The sequence below is a fragment of the Geotrypetes seraphini genome, chromosome 1 (genome assembly GCF_902459505.1).
Source record: "Geotrypetes seraphini chromosome 1, aGeoSer1.1, whole genome shotgun sequence".
Taxonomy (NCBI): domain Eukaryota; kingdom Metazoa; phylum Chordata; class Amphibia; order Gymnophiona; family Dermophiidae; genus Geotrypetes; species Geotrypetes seraphini.
Window position 1 is genome coordinate 520,283,552 of NC_047084.1, and position 21,483 is coordinate 520,305,034.

The 21,483-nt window shown below is 44.4% G+C and overlaps 1 protein-coding gene across 1 annotated transcript in view; it reads right to left on the reverse strand.

The window, feature by feature from the left end:
* The window catches only part of SLC12A2 (solute carrier family 12 member 2), a 333,014-nt gene that overhangs the window by 47,403 nt on the left and 264,128 nt on the right, over positions 1–21,483 (reverse strand). Inside the window, exons 21-23 of the mRNA XM_033928970.1 lie at positions 18,350–18,397; positions 8,335–8,457; positions 5,963–6,074 (exon numbers count right to left, since the gene is read on the reverse strand). Of these exons, the coding sequence (XP_033784861.1) occupies positions 5,963–6,074; positions 8,335–8,457; positions 18,350–18,397 (283 nt within the window). The remainder of the gene's footprint in view (positions 1–5,962; positions 6,075–8,334; positions 8,458–18,349; positions 18,398–21,483) is intronic.

Genomic DNA, 21,483 nt, shown 5'->3' on the forward strand with positions numbered 1-21,483 from the left:
GTAAAATTAAGGACCCATCTTCAGCTTTTGAAAATGTAGCTCTCATTAAAGTGGAATAAACTGTATTGTTGCACATATTGCATTGTAAATCATGAGATCTTGCATGAATATAATCGCTCCCGAGCCTTTAATGGAAGAAGCAATTAAATAGTCAACCAACAACTGGAAACATTAGTGGTCAGTCACATGAGCACCATGACCTTCCCCATGGCCTGGTGGAAGGAGGACAATCAATGGGACACTGTTACCTGGGTACAAATTATATCACAAGGATAGAGTAGATCAAATTGGAATGAGGGTTGTGCTATATGTTAAAGAGGGAATCAAATAAAATAAAATAAACATTCTGCTTGGCATAGAAAGCAGTGTGGAATCTTTATGAATAGAAATTCCATATGTGAAGGGAAGGAATATAAAGGTTGGGTTATACTACCGTCCCCCAGGACAAAATGAGCAGACAGATGAAGAAATGTTTTCAGAGATTAGGAAAACTGGAGAAATAGGCCACACTATAATAATGGGTGATTTCAATTACACACTCACTAAAGAAAAGGACACATATAATCACTCCTACTAACAACTATTTCCTAAATGGAAACACAGGAGACCTCAAAGACACTGCAAGGCCGTACACCCCATCTAAATAGGCTCACACAAACACAACCCGAGCACTCAAAATCAGAAAAAAAAACAAAGAAAAGTGGAGAAAAAGCCTCCACTTTTGTTTTTTTTCCTGAATTTGAATGCTCGGGTTTATGTTTGTGTGAGTCCATGTGGGTGTGTGGGTGTGGGGTGTGGGGGTGTGCGGCCTTGCAGTGTCTTTGAAGTCTCCTGTGTTTCCATTTAGGACATAGTTGTTAGTAGGAGTGATTTCAATTACCCCAACATTGACTGGTTAAATGTTACACCAGGGAGTGCTAGGGAGGTAAAATTCCTAGATGTCATAAATGTCTGCTTCTTGAAACAACTGGTCTGGGAACCGACAAGAGGGGGTGCTATTTTAGAATTGGTCCTTAGTGGAAGCCATAGTACAGGAGTTAACTGTGTTGGGTCTGCTGGGAAACAGTGATCATAACGTGATTAAATTTGAGCTGATACCAGGAGTAATGTCACAAAAGAAATCTACTGTAGGGGTGTTTCATTTTCAAAAGGGTGACTATGATAAAATGAGGAAAATGGTTAAAAAGAAGTTAAAAGGATCAGTTGCAAAGGTTAGGACTGTAAACCAGGCGTGGAAGTTATTTAAAAATACCGCCGTGGAAGCCCAGACTAGATGCATTCCACGTATCATTCCATCACCCTTCTGCAGGTTCTCTGCTGCAGCCGCTAAACTGATCACCGCAGGGAGATTCCCTTTTGACGATCAGCTCAGCGGCAATGCAATTCTCTAACCGGTGCCTGTGACATGGACGCTGGTTAGAGAATCGGGGTGGGGTTAGGCGTCTGTCAGGACAGATGCGAGTCTATATAGGATGCCCATGTGCGATTCTCAAAAGCCACTTAGGCGGCTGCCGAGACCAGGCGTCCTATTCAGAATATTGTCTAAATTTCTCAGCAAGGATTCTCTTTTCTGCTATAATGAGATGTAGTCCATCATTACAATATACACTTCTCCCTCCGTATTCGCTGTGATAGGGGATTAACAGAACCGCAAATACAGAAAAACTGCAAATAACTTTTTCATATGTTATTCGCTGTTTTCTATTAAAAACCATCGTAAAAATGGTGAAACCGCAAATAACATGGTAGGAGACCTGGCCTGTTCCTGAATGAGAGGCAAAACATGGTGATGAAAGTGCTAGGAATCGGCAATTTTCTCTATAAATGCTTGAAATCAGTGATTTCTCTATGCAAGCTGACATAATTTGGGGGGAGGAGCCAGCAAGCTAAAAACCGTGAATAATCGAAATCGCGATAGCTGAAACCATGAATACTGAGGGAGAAGTGTAGTCTCTTGTCTTTCAAAGTATTTCTCCATCCTCCTATGTACTTAAAGCCTTCTTGATGACATAAGAACATAAGAATTGCCACTGCTGGGTCAGACCAATGGTACACCGTGCCCAGCAGTCCACTCCCGCGGCAGCCCCTTAGATCAAAAACCAGTGCCCTAACTGAGACTAGCCTTACCTGCGTACGTTCTGGTTCAGCAGGAACTTGTCTAACTTTATCTTGAATCCCTGAAGGGTGTTTTCTCCTATAACAGCCTCCGGAAAAGCATTCCAGTTTTCCACCACTCTCTGGGTGAAGAAGAACTTCCTCACATTTGTATGGAATCTATCCCCTTTTGACTTTGAGCCACCTATTGAAGTCCTCTCCCTTTCCTTATACATTGAAAGTTTGGAGTTGTTGATCAGGTCATTTGTTCCCAGATGGGTAACATCAGTGTTAGAATCCTTAGTTTCATCCTTAATTATAGTCAGTATTTGCCTGGTACTCCTGGTAGACAAGGATCCTAGAAGATATTTCACTATTTTGGTCTCCTTGCCCTGTGTTCCAAAGTTAATGCCTCTGATGATGAAATCCCTCAGCAGCAATAGTTTTCTGTTTTGGGCTTTTTTTATTTGTTCTTAGGGTGTGCATTCTCGCTTCGAGTTACCTTCACTGGTTCCAGTCCCACCTCAATTCAGTTTTCTTGACTATCGCAATGCAGTAGTGGAGCAAAGGAATTCTGTAGAGGTAATATTTGTGAAGGTGGATGCTTTTGTGTTACATGTGTCTACCTGAGCCTACTGTGACCCATTAATCCTGGGAGGGGCCTTAGGCGTCTGAGACGATTAGGGTCTTGTGCTCCTCCCTGTACATCACATGATACATCGAGGAGGCAAGACCCACCATTTAGGATCAGCGGGTCTTGAAGGAGGGACCGTGCTTTCCTCCTCCTTCCAATGGACAAAGGTACGGGGGGAGGGTTTGGGGGAGCATCCAATGGCAGGAGGGAGTGGGTATCCCTCTTGCCTTATTTTTATTTTTTGGGGGGGGACTGGGAGGGTAGGGGATGGTTTGGGGGACCTCCATTGGCAGAAGAGCATGGGCTTCCCTCCTGCCAATGTTCTCTTGCATGGGGGTGGGATCACCAGGGCAGGAGGGAGTGGGCATCCCTCTTGCCATTTTTCTTTCATGGAGGGAGTGGGGGTCAGCATTGCAGGAGGAAGTGGGAATTCCTCCTGCCATTTTCGCTGCAGCAGGGGGGATGGGGGCGTGGTTCACTGTGCCGGTGCATTTGGGAGAGCCATCATCATTGGGGTTCCTTTTTAATGGGGCAGATGTTGTAACATAGTAGATGATGGCAGATAAAGATCCGAATGGTCCATCCAGTCTGCCCAATCTGATTCAATTTAAATTTTTTTAAATTTTTTCTTAGCTATTTCTGGGCAAGAATCCAAAGCTCTACCCGGTACTGTGGTTGGGTTCCAACTGCCAAAATCTCCGTTAAAACCTACTCCAGCCCATTTACACCCTCCCATTGAAGCCCTCTCCAGCCCATCCTCCACCAAACGGCCATATACAGACACAGACCGTGCAAGTCTGCCCAGAACTGGCCTGTGTTCAATTTTTAATATTGTTTTATGATTCTAGATCCTCTGTGTTCATCCTACGCTTCTTTGAACTCAGTCACCGTTTTACTCTCCACCACCTCTCTTGGGAGCACATTCCAGGCATCTACAACCCTCTCCGTAAAGTAGAATTTCCCTAACATTGCCTTTGAATCTACCATCCCTCAACCTCAAATTACGTCCTCTGGTTTTACCATTTTCCTTTCTCTGGAAAAGATTTTGTTCTACATTAATACCCTTCAAGTATTTGAACTTCTGAATCATATCTCCCCTGTCTCTTCTTTCCTCTAGGGCACAGGTGTCAAAGTCGGTCCTCGAGGGCCAGAATCCAGTCGGGTTTTCAGGATTTCCCCAATGAATCTGCATGAGATCTATTTGTATGCACTGCTTTCAATGCATATTCATTAGGGAAATCCTGAAAACCCGACTGGATTCCGGCCCTCGAGGAGGGACTTTGACACCCCTGCTCTAGGGTATACATATTCAGGGCTTCCAGTCTCTCCTCATATGTCTTCTGGAGCAAGCCTCCTATCATTTTCAAGTATTTGAACGTCTGAATCATATCTCCCCTGTCTCTCCTTTCCTCTAGGGCAGGGGTAGGGAACTCCGGACCTCGAGAGCCGTATTCCAGTTGGGTTTTCAGGTTCCCCAATGAATATGCATGAGATCTATTTGCATGCACTGCTTTCAATGCATATTCATTGGGGAAATCCTGAAAACCCGACTGGAATACGGCTCTCGAGGACCAGAGTTCCCTACCCCTGCTCTAGGGTATACATATTCAGGGCTTCCAGTCTCTCCTCATATGTCTTCTGGCGCAAGCCTCCTATCATTTTCGTCGCCCTCCTCTAGACCGCTTCAAGTCTTCTTAAGTCCTTTGCCAAATACGGTCTCCAAAACTGAACACAATACTCCAAGTGGGGCCTTACCAATGACCTGTACAGGGGCATCAACACCTTCTTCCTTCTACTGGCTACGCCTCTCTTTATACAACCCAGCATTATTCTGGCAGCAGCCACTGCTTTGACACACTGCTTTTTCACCTTTAGATCTTCGGACACTATCACCCTAAAGTCCCTTTCCCCGTCCGTGCATATCAGCCGTGCATACTGTGCGTGTGCAACATGCCCATAAAAAAAAAAAAAGGTTTCTTTCCTGCCCCAAACAGCTGAGTAGCAGGAGGCTTTGCTGAAAGGTGTTAGTTATATATGAGAGGAAAAAGGATCTCAGAAACCTGCTCAGGACCTGATGAAATACTGGCTCAAAAGAATTTTTTGTTATGTCAGCTCAGATAGCCTAAAGATGTATTCTTTCAATGGCATCTTTAGGTTATCTGAGCAGACATAACAAAAAATTCTTTTGAGCCAGTCCTGTATAATTCACTCCTGTGTGTATCCCCGTAAGAAGCCGACACAAGTTTGGTGAAACCGTCACCATCGGGATTGGACTGATGAAAAAAAAACTTTGAGAAGTTTGGAGGCTCTTTAGTTTCATTTTTATGTCAGTGTTACCAGTTAATGTGCATCTGATTATATTCCAGGAAAACTTCATTCACACATATATAAGGGTTTCATGAATACACAGTAGTGTCTGAAGATAGCTACATGGAAATTGTATATAAAAAATGATTAAAAATCACTGAAAATTATAAATATAAATTAATATACACAAAATAGGGTGTTTGAGAATATGAGAGGTTTTTTATAGGATCGGTGATAAAAAATCTGGAACTGATAAGTCTCAGACTTAAATCTTTCAGTATTTCATCAGGTCCTGAGCAGGTTTCTGAGATCCTTTTTCCTCTCATAACACATTTTATTTGTTATTAGAATCCATATTTACTTTTCAGTTTGGGCTATTAGTTTGGCTTTTTAATCCATTTTATTTGTTGGGTAGCAGGAGGCTTTTCCATGCCTCTCAGCTGTTTGGGCTTCCCCGCATCTCCACACATGTGAGAGTCGCTCTCATAGCCATCAATTGGACAGGAGAGTCGGGGTTTATGACAAACCTCCACATGAATCATTTGCATGCAAACATTTTAGTGTATCAATAGCTCTTTTCAAATTGGCCCAAAAATTGGATCAGAGCAGACCCACCCGGTCTTACCGATCCTCTTAGTGCATCTAGGCTTTAGACAAAAATTAGAAGTGAAGTCCGATATTAAAGCTTCCTAATGAAGTGCTAAACTCTATTAGTATGCTCAGTCGTTTGTGATTTAAACAGATCTAATTTAATGGTAGGATGTTCCAATTTGGACAGATTTTATGTTTCATGTGGTAGGTACAAGTTGAAGATGAAGATAAAACACAATTGCTAACAAGTTTTAAAATCTGTGCTAATTGAGTCCCCTGCATGTCCAATGCATGTTGAAACTGCAGTTTTTAATGTAAGTGCTCTCACAAACTTACGCTCTTCTGTCATGATCTATCCTGTTTATTTTTCCACCGATGAACACTCTGATTTTACAGTCTTTCCACTTTTTCTTGGTAGTCAGCAGATAGGGGATCAGTAATGTCAAGCCTATATTAAAAAGAAAAAAATAATTCACATCAGGTTATTATGCAATCTGAAATGCTCTACAGCAGGGATGCCCAACACGTTGATTACAAAGGCAACGCAAGTCGATCGCGGAGCCCAGCCTTTCAAAATAAACTCTATTGCGCATAGGAGACCATGCAATGTACAAACGAGTGAACCACGAACCACAGAATACAATACAGTACAGGTACTGTGTTTCCCTGAAAATAAGACCTACCCCGAAAATAAACCCTAGCGTGATTTTCGGGGTAGGTCTTAATATAAGCCCTACCCCGAATGTCCCTGGATTGCCAGCAGCAGCGCTTCCCCCCACCCCCACCACGCAGTCAAAACCCCGCTGACCCTCCCATCTTTCATCTCTTCCTCCTGTCCAAACCCCTCCGACCACGAGACCTACAAAGAGAAGTATTGGCAGCACTCTAAACAAACTGCTTCACGGCCTTCTCCCTCTGGGGCATTCCCCTCTGCCACATCACTGATGATGTCATCGGTAACACGATGCACGGAATGTCCCGGTGAGAAAAGGCCGCGAAGCAGCCTGTTTAGAGTACTCCCAACGCTGGGAAGGTCACCTAAGGTAACTGAGATGAAGGAGGAGGTTTCCGCCAAAATTGGACCCAACATCGCCCGAATCGGAGCTCCTGCGGCTTGCCGCATCTGAAAAGCCTTGGACTTTCCCGACGCTGAGGCCGAGGAACCGACTGACGTGAAAAGGGAATCCCAGACGTTCAGGCGCCAAGGGAATCCTTTTCTCCCTGACCGTCGGCGGCTTGGGAACCCTCTGCATGGGCATTGGGCGAAGCCCGGGCTTCTCTGCAATCCGAACCCGACTCGCAAGATACATGCGGCGGAGTGCCCTGGCTGCTGGCATCCGCTGCTGAAGGGGCTACCCCACCACTCCGGCCTGCACAATGCTTGCACAGGCTGGCCGTGAGTACCTCGCGTCTGGAGCACAATGAACACTTTTTCCCTTTAAAAGTACTCATTGTGCTGAAAACTGCCCTAGCTGCAAGAAAAGTGCTGATTAGATGAGAAAATACAGTAAAAAGGAAAGTTTTAAAGGGAAATTAGCCCTTTAGACTGGCACACCTCAGGAATTGTTTTTTTTTTTTTTTACAGAACAGACTCCATAGCTCTCAAAGCTGGAGAGCTGACCAACCAGGGGGCCAGGCCGCTGGCTGAGGCACCTCTACAAAAATATGATGAGGTGAAGGAAGGTGGTGGGAGGGACCCAGCATGAGACCTGCTGAGTTTGACACCCCTGAGATCGTACGGATCCTAAAACAGGGCCTGGCCAAGCTCTATCTGGCACAAAAAGGGAACCAGAAGTCCAAAAACAAAGTGTACAATATTCATAATCAACACAATGAAACAAGGCACTTGCATATCTTACATTATAATCTAAACATATAAATGTAACCCTCACCCCACCCTCCCTCAAAACCCTTCATTCATGTAACGAAACATATCTTTGTATCCCTCCCCCCTCATGTTATTATATGATGTCTGACTAATAGGAAAATGACATTTAATCATGACAAAAAGACGCTAATGGCTCCCATATTTTAATAAAATTATTATAATTTCCATTTTGTGTCGCAATTGATCTTTCCATTCTATATATGTGGCACAATGAATTCCACCAAAAATTAAAGTTTAACCTAGTATGATCTTTCCAGTTATTAGTAATATGTTGGATGGCAACAGCAGGCAGATAAGAGTTGGCAGTGAGAGAGAGTACCAGCCTATATTATAGAAGACAGTTCAGTGCTCGCTTATCTCTGCCTGATGGTAGATGGACATAACCATTGTCTGGATTAGTCTGCTGGTAATGCCAGGGAAGGGGCAATAGAACAATGGTATATAAACAGATTTCATACAACTGCCAGATATTTTTCTAGAACATTTGATATTCTCTGAAAATAAACAATTGGCTTTGTGAAATGCATGAAACAGAAAATTAACAGAAAAGAATACTCTGACTAGATTTGCATAACTTCACTAAAGTAAATCTATGGCTCTGATTTTAAGTGAAGTCTCTCTGCTCAGAGCTGTCAGTGGTGGGCCTTTACAGAGGTGCGCTGCCAAGCAGCACACACTAAATGCTGAGCCGCCCATAGGAGCAGAATGGGAGCCTTGTTATTTAATGTGCACAGGTCAAAAGCATATGTTTGTAAAAGGGCTCAGCTGTTTCAAAAGTCCCATTAGTAGCCATCCATCCTTTCACAGAGTTCAAACTTACCTCCATCATCAAATAACCACCATACATCAATAGTGTTTTTGCCTTGCTTCTTTTGAAACTGTTGACTAGCTTCAAGTAGTCTTTGGTCAGTAATACTTAAAGGAGTAGCAGGACCTTTGGTTTCTGGTGTTTAAGGGGAAAACCCCCCCCAAATAAAACAGGGAAAAAAAACATTAAGTTAACTTCAATTTCAGAATAGTGCAAATGGTTTACACACATTTTTCACATGGTAAACTTCTTTTGAAAAAAATTTAAATTGCCCTTAAACATAAAACTATATACATCTAAAGGCATTAAGAAAACTGTTCAATTAATCTCTTTAGAGAATGTTTAAATTAATTGTTAATATCTAAGAATATTCATATAGAAATGAGCAGTAGATATAAAGCTCGCTTGTATGCATTCATTTCTGCTGCATATCCCCTTATGAGGTTCATAAGGCATCATTTGTGATCTCATCAACTAAGCCATAAATAAAGAGATTAGGGGCTAGATGCACTAAATTGGATCAGTAAGACTGTATGGGCCTGCTCCAATCCGATTTTTGGCCAATTCAAAAAGAGCTATTGATGCACTAAAAAGTATGCATGCAAATTATTCACACGGAGGTTCATCGTACTCCCCGTCTCTCCCGTCCGATTGATCGCTGTAAGAGCGACTCTCACACATGCACAGAGCCGGCAGGGGAAGCCCTGAAAGCAGCCTCCAGCCACTCAATCTATTCGGGGCAGGAAACCTTTTTTTTTTCCTTAATGGGCACAGATGCTGTGCATGGTACACATGCATATCTAACCCATTGAAAAAAAAAATGTAAGCCTTCTCCCTCCCCAGTGTACCATGTGATGCATGGGAAGAAGCCTAAGGCCCTGATTGGCTCAGACACCTAAGCCACACCCCTTTAGAGATACCTGAGCCAATCAGGGCCTCTTCCCATGCATCACATGATGCACCAGGGAAGGGAAGGCCTGCCTCCTGCTCCCAACTTCCTTGAAAGTTACAGGGGGAGAGGGTTCATTGGGTGGGGCCGGAGCAAGTGGGCATCCCTCCTGCCTTTTTTTGGGGTGAGGGTAGGGGATTTTTTTTTGCGGGGGCTCCTCGTGCAGGAGTGGGTATCCCTCCTGCCGTTTCACTACAGCAGGTGGGGGTGGGCAGCATGGCCGGAGGGAGTGGGCATTCCTCCTGCCATTTTTTTCCTCGCAAGGGGGGGGCAGTATGGCTGGAGGGAATTGGCATCCCTCCTGCCGATTTTTACTAGCAAAGGGGGGTATTGCCAATGCCGTGTTCGTCAAGGGCTGTTGGGAATGGACAGATATTTGCATGTGTAAACCCAGGCAGACCTGTCAGTAACAGTTACTAGACCTATCAGGTTTTTTGTTGTCACTAAAACCCTTGCTTTTTTTTTGCGCATCGCCAAGCAATGTTAGTGCATCAATTGCTTAGCTAGTTTGCATGGGGTTTTAGATAATTTGCATGGCCGAATAGGAAAATGGGTGATCGAGGGGAAAAACATGCGGTGAGCTATTTTATGCAAATGCGATCGTCGCTAAAGCTGTCAAAACAGGTTTAGCAGCAAACACTGGCTTTAGTGCATATGAGCCTAGCTTTTTACCTTGCTAATATTTTTTCTAGAAGATAGGTGTGTCATTCTGGACAAGTGAGTAATTTCCCTGTAGCCACGAGCCATGCAGAAGTAATTCACTCCAGGTTTTTTTCTGTAGCCCTCCTAATTCATAGAGGGCTCTGCTGACCCCTAGTTAGATTCTAAGCAGGAAGTGCCCTTTTGAAAACCTAGGTGAAGTAGGGATATGAAGAAACTTCCCCAACTAACAAATCTGTTCTGCTCTAAATAAAAACAAACATATGAACCGTCAACACAGAGAAACAAACATGCCAACAGAAGCATTAATGGAGCTCAATGAGTACCCCAAATTATGCCAGTAAGAGATTACTCTTCATGGCCCCCAAGGTCTGACTGGCATCCAAGTTACAGGCTTGGAGAAGAACATTCTGAGTGAGACATTAGGCAGGCACAGGAAATAATTGACAGGGCGAGGTTCCTTAATAACACACCTCTACTATAAAAGATTTTAGCAAAGTAAGAACCTAATCTCTTTTTCTAGTGTAATAGGTGTGTCATTCTGGACAATCCCGACATACAAAAGCAGTCCCAGAATTTTAGGATGGGATGACTGCGCTGGCACGTAGAATTGAGGACCCAAAGGCAGAGTTCTTCCTTGCTGCCACATCCTCTCTGTAAAACCTGGCAATTGTATGTAGAGTGGACCAAGGTCACCACCCTATGAATTTCCTTGGGGGAGTCAGCCCTAACTTCGGCCCACAACGAAACCACACTTCTGGTCGCATGTGCCTTCATGGAAACAGGGGACAGTTTCCCCACAATGTGTATGCTGACTAAATGGTCCTATGGATCCACCTGGAAATAAATCATGGTCTTGGATGCTGGCACACCTCGCCTAGCTGGATTTGTCAACACAAAAGGATGGTCAGGGAGCCTAAACTCTACAGTGACCTCAAGATATTTAAGCACTCTTCTCACATACAACTTCTTTAGAATCTTGTCCTGTTTCCTGGGTCCTGTGGACTGGAATGCCAGCAATCTGACTTCCTGATTGACATGAAAGGCCAACACCACCTTCGACAGAAAAGAAAGAACGGTGTGTAGAGAGACTCCAATGTCCGTGATTTTAAGGGAAGACTCCCTGAAGGAAAGAGCCTGGAGCTCTAAGACCTGTCTTGCTGAGGTCACAGTCACTAGAAAAAATGTTTTGAGCATCAGATCCATCAAAGATGCTTCCTTCAGCGGCTTGTAAGGAGCCTGGTTTAGGCCCTGCAAAACCAAATTAAGATCCCACGAAGGGAAAGGAGGTCTTACTGGATGACTTATACGTAGTGCACCCTTCAGAACTCTGGCTATGTCCAGATGAGACACCAGCATAGATCTGCGATCTTGAGCTCTGAAACAAGAGAACCTTCCTACTTGGACCCGAAGGGAAGCCACTGTAAGCCCCTTGCAGGACGGCTTGGAGGCAAACCAACACCTCAGCAACTGGAGCCAAAAACAGCTCCAACTTTTCCTGGGTACAGCAGTCTCCTTAGCATAAGCTGAGACAGTTGTCAGCTTCTTAGATTTAAGGAGAGTGACAATGACTACTTCTGAGTACCCTTTGTGCCAACGTTTCGTGTTCAATAGCCTTGCCATAAAAGCAAAGCAATCTGGATCTTCTAAGACCACTGGACCCTGAGAAGGTAGGTCCGGTTGCAACTATAGCCTGAAACCAGGACGCATCTGAAGACATACCAGATTTGCGTACCAAGATCTGTGTGGCCAGTCTGAGGCCACCAGAATGACCTTCCCCCAATGACTTTTAATCCTTTGAAGGATTTGTCCTATCATGGGCCATGGAGGAAGCACATATAACAGCACACTCCGTGGACACAGCTGGACCACAGCATCCAGACCTGCACTTCCAGGCTCAGATCTCTGACTGAAGAACCTATCCGCTTTCATGTTTTTTGCTGTTGCCATGAGGTTGAACAATGGCCGACTCCCAACGTAGATGGACAACGGCTTTGAAAGCTGATGCCAACAGCATCCACTTGTACTGATCCAATGTCTGTCTGCTGAGAAAATCGGCTTGGGAATTGTCCACTCCCCCTACGTGTGCCACTTAAGAGTGCCTGAAAAGCACAGTTACTTACCGTAACAGTTTTTATCCAGGGACAGCAGGCAGATATTCTCAACAGTGGGTGGCATCACCAACGGAGTCCCGCAGCGGACAGCCTCGCAAGCAGACTTGCTTGAAGATCTTTGTAAGAGCTTACGAGTGCTGCACTGCGCATGCGCGAATGCCTTCCTTCCCGAGTGAGGGCGCGCGTCTCCTGTGAGGTACCTCAGTTCAGATAACTAGCTAAGAAGCCAACCAGGGGAGGAGGGTGAGTTGTGAGAATATCTGCCTGCTGTCCCTGGATAACAACTGTTACGATAAGTAACTGTGCTTTATCCCAGTACAAGCAGGCAGCATATTCTCAACAGTGGGTGACTTCCAAGCTAAGCATAGTGGGATGAAGGGAGAGTTGGCAAGTTATGAGAAAAGATTTTGTAAAACAAACTGGCCAAAATGGCCATCCCTTCTGGAGAAAGTATCCAGGCAGTAATGAGAGGTAAATGTATGAACTGAGGACCAATTGGCAGCCTTGCAGATTTTCTTAAGAGGAATTGATCTGAGGAAAGCTACAGACGCCGCCACTGCTCGAACTCTGTGGCCCGTGACTTGACCCTGCAGAGGGAGACCAGCCTGAGCATAGCAGATAGAGATGCAAGAAGCCATCCAGTTCGATATGGTTCACTTAGAGACAGGATGCCCCAACTTATTTGGATCGAAGGAGATGAAAAGTTGTGGGGCTGTTCTATGAGGCTGTAGAAAACCAAGGCATGCTTACAGTCCAAAGTATGGAGTGCCACTTCTCCAGGGTGAGAATGAGTCTTTGGAAAAAATACTGGAAGAACAATAGATTGACTGATGTGAAATTCTGAAACAACTTTAGGCAAGAATTTTGGATGAGTACGGAGGACCACCTTGTCATGGTGGAAAACATTGAGGAATTCTGAGATGTAGTCTGGCAAAAGGCGTCACATGAACTGTAGATGCCATGTGGCCCAAGAGGACCATCATGTGTCTCGCCGAGATGGACGGGCGAGAAGACACCGACTGGCAGAGTAGAAGGAGAGCATCCATGCGTTGAGGAGGAAGGAATGCTCGAAGTTGAATGGTATCCAGAACAGCCCCGATAAAGGGGAGAGACTGGGTGGGCTGAAGATGTGACTTGGGGAAGTTGATCTCGAAGCCCAAACTCTGCAGGAAACAAATTGTAGTCAAGGTCGCCGAAATGACCCCTGGAGCCGACGGTGCCTTGATGAGCCAGTCGTCGAGGTATGGAAACACCTGAAGACCCATGTTCCGGAGTGCAGCGGCCACCACCACCAGACACTTTGTGAAGACTCTGGGAGACGAGGAAAGGCCGAATGGAAGCACTCGATACTGCAGATGTAGATGTCCCACCCGAAATCTGAGAAACTTGCGGGAGGCCGGATGAATCGGGATGTGAGTGTAGGCCTCCTTGAGGTCCAGAGAGCATAACCAATCGTTCTGCTCGAGGAGGGGATAGAGAGAAGCAAGGGTCAGCATGCGAAACCGCTCCTTGACCAAAAACTTGTTGAGGACTCGAAGGTCCAAAATGGGACGCAGATCGCCCGTCTTCTTCGGAACCAAGAAGTACCGGGAGTAGAACCCCCGGTTTTGCTGATCTAATGGCACCGGCTCGACGGCCCGAAGCCGAAGAAGAGCTTGAGCCTCCTGTAGAAGAAGAGCGGTCTGCGTCGAGTTGGAAGGATACTCTCTTGGCGGGTGGTCCGGGGGGACCCGTTGGAAATGAAGAGAGTATCCCTCTCTTACGATGGTAAGGACCCAGAGGTCCGTGGTGATTGTCTCCCATCGATGACAAAAATGATGGAGACGACCCCCGATGGGAAAAATGGGAGGAGACAGAACGAAGTCGGTTATGCTCCCTGGAAGAGAGTCAAAAAGGCTGAGTAGCCTTGGGTGCAGCCGGCATCTGAGGCTTCTGCTGAGGCTTTTGAGGAGGCTGTCTCTTTGCAGGCTGTCTCGCAGGAGGAGTCTGTCTCGGCTGATAACGCCGCTGGTAAATCAGAGGCGGCCTAGAGGGACGAGACTGCTGAGGCTTAGGCTTAGGCCGCAGAATAGACTGGAAGGACTTCTCATGGTCCGAAAGCTTTTTAGTAACAGTCTCGATAGACTCATCGAACAGATCAGCCCCCGCACAAGGCACATTAGCAAGTCTGTCTTGGAGGTTCGGGTCCATATCAATGGTACGAAGCCATGCCAGGCGACGCATGGCGACCGAACAGGCCGCAGCACGTGCCGAGAGTTCTAAGGCATCGTAGGAGGATTGCATTAGCTGCAGGCGTAACTGAGAAAGGGTCGCCACCACCTCTTCAAATTCGAATCGAGCTTGAGCATCGATAAAAGGGATGAACTTGCGGAGCACCGGCAAGAAGAAGTCCAAATATGAAGAGAAGAAGAAATTATAATTAAGCACTCGAGTCGCCATCATCGAATTCTGGTAGATACGTCTACCAAATTTATCCATCGTCCTCCCTTCACGGCCCGGAGGTACTGAGGCGTAAACCTGGGAGGGATTAGATCGTTTGAGGGAGGACTCGACCAGAAGTGACTGATGAGAAAGTTGCGCTCCCTCAAACCCCTTGTGATGGACGATGCGGTATCGAGCATCCAATTTACTGGGAACTGCAGGGATGGAATACGGTGTCTCAAAACAACGCATGAAAGTCTGGTCAAGCAGTTTATGCAGAGGAAGGCGAAGCGTCTCCGCTGGGGGGTGAGGCAAGTGCATGGTGTCCAGATACTCCTTAGAATATCGAGAACCAGTGTCCAACGTCACATCCAAATCATCCGCCATTTGTCGAAGGAAGGATGAAAAAGATAGTTGGTCCGCCAGCGCCGGCCGGCGAGACGGACTAGAAGAAGTGGAAGCCTCCGGATCCAGAGAGAGCTGAGAGCGGCAAGGAGAATAGGAGGTAGATGGTTCCTCATACTCCGGTCCCTCAGGCGGGGATAAATCTGACGAGGAGTATCCCATACGCTGGATCTTCTTTTGCGGGGACACCTCCGAATGACGTGAGGAGTGTCGAGATGAGTGTCGAGATCGATGCCCCTCCCGGTGACGGGATGGGGAGCGAGATCTTCTGTGCATCGCACGATCCCCCGAAGCCTCTAAGGAATGGATGGGACTTGATGCAGTGGATCGCAGAGGTGGTAAGGATGCGGACTCACGCAGTGCCACCCAAGTCTGGTATGGAGTGCGGAAGAACTCTTCCTGCGATGCAGTATGCCCAGGACTTCGACTATCAGGGGCTGACACAGCACTCTGCTGTCGAGGGGGCGTGATGGGCTCCAAAGGCGGCATATCACTAAATGAAGCCCGCCTGGAAGCACCCGCCGCCCTCCGCCGATCCTCCTCGTCGAGCAGAGAGATCGTACGACGAGGAGGAGGGGGAGAGGGCGGGCCGCCCCCCGGGACCGAGACCGGGAGGTCACCCTGAATGGAGGCGATAAGCCGGAGTCCCATAGACTGCATAAGCTCGACAAACTGAGCTTCCAGCAGGGATCGCAGCGAAGCCGATATGGAGGGATCCGCACCGAAAGGGGGTCCTCCAGCACGGTCTTCGTGCTCCTTTGTGGCCAAGTGCTTTTGCTTGCTAGCTTTAGGCACTTTGATGACCACCGGAGGGACAGTGGAAGGCGGTACCTGAGCCGAGGAGACAGGGACAGGCACCGATGCTGAACCGGAAGCAGAAGTCGGGGTGAACGATGCCGGCTTCACGATGCTAGATGCAGGGGTTGTCGATGCAGGCTTCGAACGAACTGGCGAAACCGCAGTGGAAGTTGAAGCAGACGGCTCTTTAGCAGACTCCATCTTAAACATCGACTCCCAAAGTAAGCAGCGCCGTTTGAACGATCGCGCAGTGAGCGTGGAACAAGGCCGGCACGATTTCGGAACGTGTTCTGGACCAAGACACTGAAGACAGCGTCGATGCGGGTCCGTCAACGAAATCGCACGCTGGCACTTGCTGCACTTTTTAAAGCCGGTGATTGGCCGGGACATAGGCCGGAAAATTGTCGCCGCTAGGTCGAAGGCGCTCGGCCTAAGCCACGAGGCCGGCCCGGCCGAACCGCCGGAAGAAATAATTTTAACTTTTTTTTTTTTTTTTTTAAATACAACTTAAAATTGAAATAAATCAAATAAATAACAAAACGCGGTAGTAAAGAAGGCAAATATACTGAAATTCAGTCAGCGCAGAATGAAGTGAAACTTCTCAGCTCCGCGGAAAGAAAAGAACTGAGGAGACATGCCCGGTACATCGGGCGGGAAGGCACTGGCGCATGCGCGGTGCGGGCATCTCGAAACTTCTGAGTTTCTTCAAGCAAGACATGCTTGCAAGATGTCCGTATCGGGGCTCTGTCGGATGACATCACCCACTAGTGAGAATACCTGCCTGCTTGTCCTGGGATAATGTCTATTTCACTGTATGTATTGCTTGAAATGCCTGTAGAAAACTTACGTTTTAATCAATATGTTGAACTCCAATGTTTCACCATTGTTTAGTAAACAGTTAAATTTATGTTCATGTCACCACAACATACATATATTAAAAAGGTCTTTTACTAGAGGTTAGTGTATGTTATCTGTAGCTGAGCCCATAGCAATTAAATGTGTCTTGTAGCAGTTAATGAGTAACCACCTAATTTATTTTTAGTAAAAGGCCCTTTAAATTTTGTAGTAATCTGATAAAGTGTTAAAGATACTTTCATTGTACTTATTGTACTCACAATTTGACTAAAACTAATTTATGTTTAGATTTAAATTCCCAAAAGGGAACATTTACCAGGTTTTATGAAAGCATAGATTTTTCTATTCTGAATATCTAGTTTTTTGGGGGGTGTTTTTTTTTGGGGGGGGTTGAAGTGGCAATAGGTTCTGGGAAGGCTTATAGTTATCAAGGCAGAATAAGAACAAGCAGTAGAGTATGAGCAATCTATGTGAACAGGAAACGTATAAAAAAAATTTCAACACATGCTATCCTGTGTTTCAATTTAAGTGCTGTATAGAAAAAGAAAACAAATCTTACATGGACTATATGAAAACAGACCTAGTGTAAGTTATGTATATAGACTTACAATTGTCAACAGTAAAACGTTTCTCAGCTAAAGTAGCCATCAGTCTGAGTCAGGCCTGCCACTGATATAGCCACTCAAGTAGAAAACATACTGGGGATACACCAATATTGATATTGTTCAAAAAATCTTATTTATGGAAATTTCAAAATCTTTTGCACAGGTATTGCTTGCTTAAAAGGACATCTCTGAAAGCTGCTCACTTTCAGTATAGCTGAAAAAAAGTCAATTGTAGACTTTCACTTGCAGGAAGAGGGACAAACTTGGTGGGGGTGGGGGAGAGAAACGGGGGGGGGGGGGGTGTCTTTCCCATAAAAAATTCTCCCTGCATAAGAATCAGGAGCAAAATGACCACATGTAGTTTTTGTGCACATGGAAATTTTTGAAGTATAATCTACACTTTTTGTTTCAAAATTGGTGCAAAATTTATTTTTAAAAAAAATGCATGTGTGGTCTTTGCATCAGAAAAAACTTTAATTTACTGCTTGCTTGTCACCTTAATACATTACTGATAACCACAGACCACACCTCCACTTGTTTCTGGCCTCCTACAAATTCCTAAGTTGCTTTCTCCCTGTAGAACTTTAGAATTTCAAGCTCAGAGTCATGACTTTGCAAGGGAGAAAAAGCTTAAACGTGCTATTAAAATTTCCTAATATGAAATAACTGGTGTGCATAAAATCTTATTCTAAAATTAAGAGGAATTATGAATACTACTTCCCCTAATGATACTGTGGTTGTAAACAAGCCCAGTCACAGCAGAAAAGTTTCAAATAGGTAGTGGAGTTTGAAAATATGAGATTTAAAATAAATCTAACATTTAAGGGAGCAACTATAAATAGATGATAAAAATAGATACATCACTATCATCTCTCCCCCTCCACACACTTTTACTAAGCCGTGGTAGCGGTTTCTTCCACGGCCCTGAGCGCTAAATGCTCGGACACATATAGAATTCTATGAGTGTTGGGGCATTTAGTGCTCTGGGCCATGGTAAAAACTTCTACTAGGGCGATATCTTCAGATACTCTTCTGCATATTTTTTAAAATGTGCACTTAAAAATCTATTAAAAAAGGAAGAATTATAATGGCAAGTTTTCTTTTTAACAGATGAACACATACACAGCACTACACCACAACATGTAAAGAAACTGCAGGCTAAAATAAAATTGAGAACCATCCCCAAAATAAAATCAAACAAAAAGATGGAAAATGCATGCCTTCTTTCAACAGAGGTTGTGTTGGAGTCTTGCCATCTTCTTCCTCATCTAGATTATGTTTAAAAAATACAAAATAAATGTTAGTTTCCTTCATACTGAATGTAAATGGAAAAAATAAAATTAGTACATTGATGAGCAACACATATTGTGATGAGAAATCCATGAGAAAACAAGCAGTTAGAAAGCTACGACCCATTCAGAGAGGACCACCATGAATACCCATAACATAACAGGTTATGTACAAAACAGCAAACAAAAATGCAAATGGATATGAGACATGTGACGACAAACTAACCCCCTCTTCTACGAAACCGTGCTAGCGGTTTTTAGTGCAGAGCGCCATGCTGAATGGCCCTCGCTGCTCCAGATGCTCATTGAGTTCCCATGAGTGTCGGGAGCAGCGCGGCTCCCTGCACTAGAAACTGCTAGCGTGGTTTCGTAGAAGAGGAGGTAAATGATGCACCGATTATCAATTAGCAAATTGATAATACAAATAAAAAATAAACCAAAACAATTTGTACGTAAAAACTACCATAAAATAATAACATACACAATGGTACTTTATTATAACAAAGAATATTAACATAAAACCATACACATATAAAACTTTAAAATGCAATGTTTGTGTGTTTGTTTTATTATGTTTTTACAAAATTATGTATGTAAATTATGTAAACCGTTTAGTTTTAAACGGTATAGAAATTTTTAAAATAAACATTATCATCAAGTCCATCCAACATTTTTCAGCATCAAATATTTCACCAGCTATACAATGGTCACTGTTGGCTGTTCTCTTTGAGCATCAACACCCCGAGGATGGCAGTGTGATGTTGAAACATGCTGGGCATATGATTTGACACAAAAGACAAAAAGCTGTGGAATCGATGATCTTGATACAATAGTTTATTTAAAAGCCTTTGCAATAGAGGGTGCAGTTTTAAAAATCCAATAATACAGAGCTTTTGTCTTTTGTGGTTTCTCCTGTTTTCCTGTGGAATTTCTTTTGATTAATTTTGTTGCTTTGCCTCGGGCATATGGTCTATCAATGGACTTCTTACCTCCCCCCCCCCCTCTTTTTACAAAACTGCTCTGCGCTGTTCCCAACACTCATAGGAACTCTATGAGTGTTGGGAGCAGCACAGAGCATTCAGCACACCAGCCTGCACTAAAAAACACTATCACAGTTTTGTAAAAAAAAGGGGGGGGTTAATGCGCGATTCTTTTCCTACTGTATTTTGTTTTCCATGTACATGGCTTTATGCTGCTATTATTTACTGTTATTTATAAAGAGCCTAATCTGGTCAGCTCCTTTTTTGTTTCATATGTTTTTACTGTTTTAGGATTGTTTTATGTACCAATTGATGTAGTTTATATTTACTATTTTTTATTAGTGATGTACTTGTCTATAATCAGTGCACCATTTAGGATGCCATAATATAGCAGATAACAACAGAAAGACCAAACTGCTCAGTTATTTATGTTCACACTGCTAAGGAAATTTCTCAGCCACAAGATGAGACCATCTGCAAGATTTTACACCTTATCCAGAGTAGTTTTGTCTTCTTTTTCAAATCTTTTTCTTCACCCAGAGAGTGGCAGAAAGCTGGAACGCTCTTCCGGAGGCTGTTATAGAGGAAAACACCCTCCAGGGATTCAAGACAAAGTTAGACAAGTTCCTGCTGAACAAGAACGTGCACTGGTAGGGCTAGTCTCAGTTAGGATGCTGGTCCTTGACCAGAGGGCCACCGCATGAGCGGACTGCTGGGCATGATGGACCACTGGTCTGACCCAAAAGTGGCAATTCTTATGTTCATTTTGGGTATAACAGCAAACAAGAGCTTCACTTAGTTCTATCCAGTCTCCTTCCCTCCTATGCCCAACTACAAAGCTCTGCAGTATTCTAAACAGTCTGTCCAAATAATATGCCATTAACTGAATATTGAGCCTCTTGGATCCCTCACTTAACTGCAAGACAAAAAGAAGGCTGAATAACTAATGCAACATTGTGTTTATTACATAAATTGTAGTCTGTAGGAGGTACCCACATATTAGTCAGTTCTTCCATCATTGAAAAACCCAAACAGGGGTTCCCAAATCTGTTCTGGGGAAATCCCAGCCAGTCAGATTTTCAAGATACAGTATTCTCCCAAAATTCATGAGGGCTATGCTCCTGGAGTCCCCACGAATTTTGAAAAACTGCAAATACTGTAAATTAGCCTGTACAGTACTTTCAATTCATCTCGAGATCACCCACATCATTCCCTTCTCTGGGGCTCGCCCTCTTCCAAGGTTGTTTCCTGTTTCCCGCAGAGGGGAAAGAGTGCTGTGGGATTATTGATGGGAAAGCTCAAGTATGAGATGGGCGGTGAAGGAAGAGGGTGTCTGAAGGAGAGCTGGCAGATCGTGTCCAGCAGTCTGGGAAGGAGACCAGGAAACGATGGTGGACCGAAGGGAAGTGGTCCCCGAATCGTTGTGCTCAAGTGAGGGCAGTTTAACGCGTGTGACTTGATATCTGTTTCCATACACGGCAGTTATGAGAGGGATTCATTCGTATCCAGGTTGGTAATGCTAGCACGGAAAAACCCGTAAATTACTGAGTCCGCGAACTGCGAACCATGAATTTGCGGGGGTATACTTTATCAGCAATGAATATGCCCGAAATAGATTTCCATACTAAGGAGGCAGTACAAACAAAATGACCTCATGAATATTCATTGTAGATATCTTGAAAACCTGATTGGCTGAGGTTCCCCCCAGGACCTGTTTGAGAATCAGTGACATGGTGCTTGTATCTCCTCCAGGACATCTAACATTTCACATTAATCATTTTGTCATTTATACTAGTAAATCAGATAAGTACAATTAACATGTACCACTAGGTCTAGCTTTCAGCTCTCTATTTTTAGTAAATAAAGATTCTCTGTGCTCTGGGTAAGCCCTATTAATTTTTTTTTTGCTTTGGGAGGGCATTGCATACATCCACCTACTATAAATCTTATCACCTAATTATATCTGAGAATGTATTCAAGCCCTGGTCACTGCTGAATGTTGGTCAGTTCTCATCTTTTCAAGAGCTTGATAAAAATGTAAGGCTGTTCTGTATGTGGCACTTTTTTTGTTTCTAGCTCTCTATT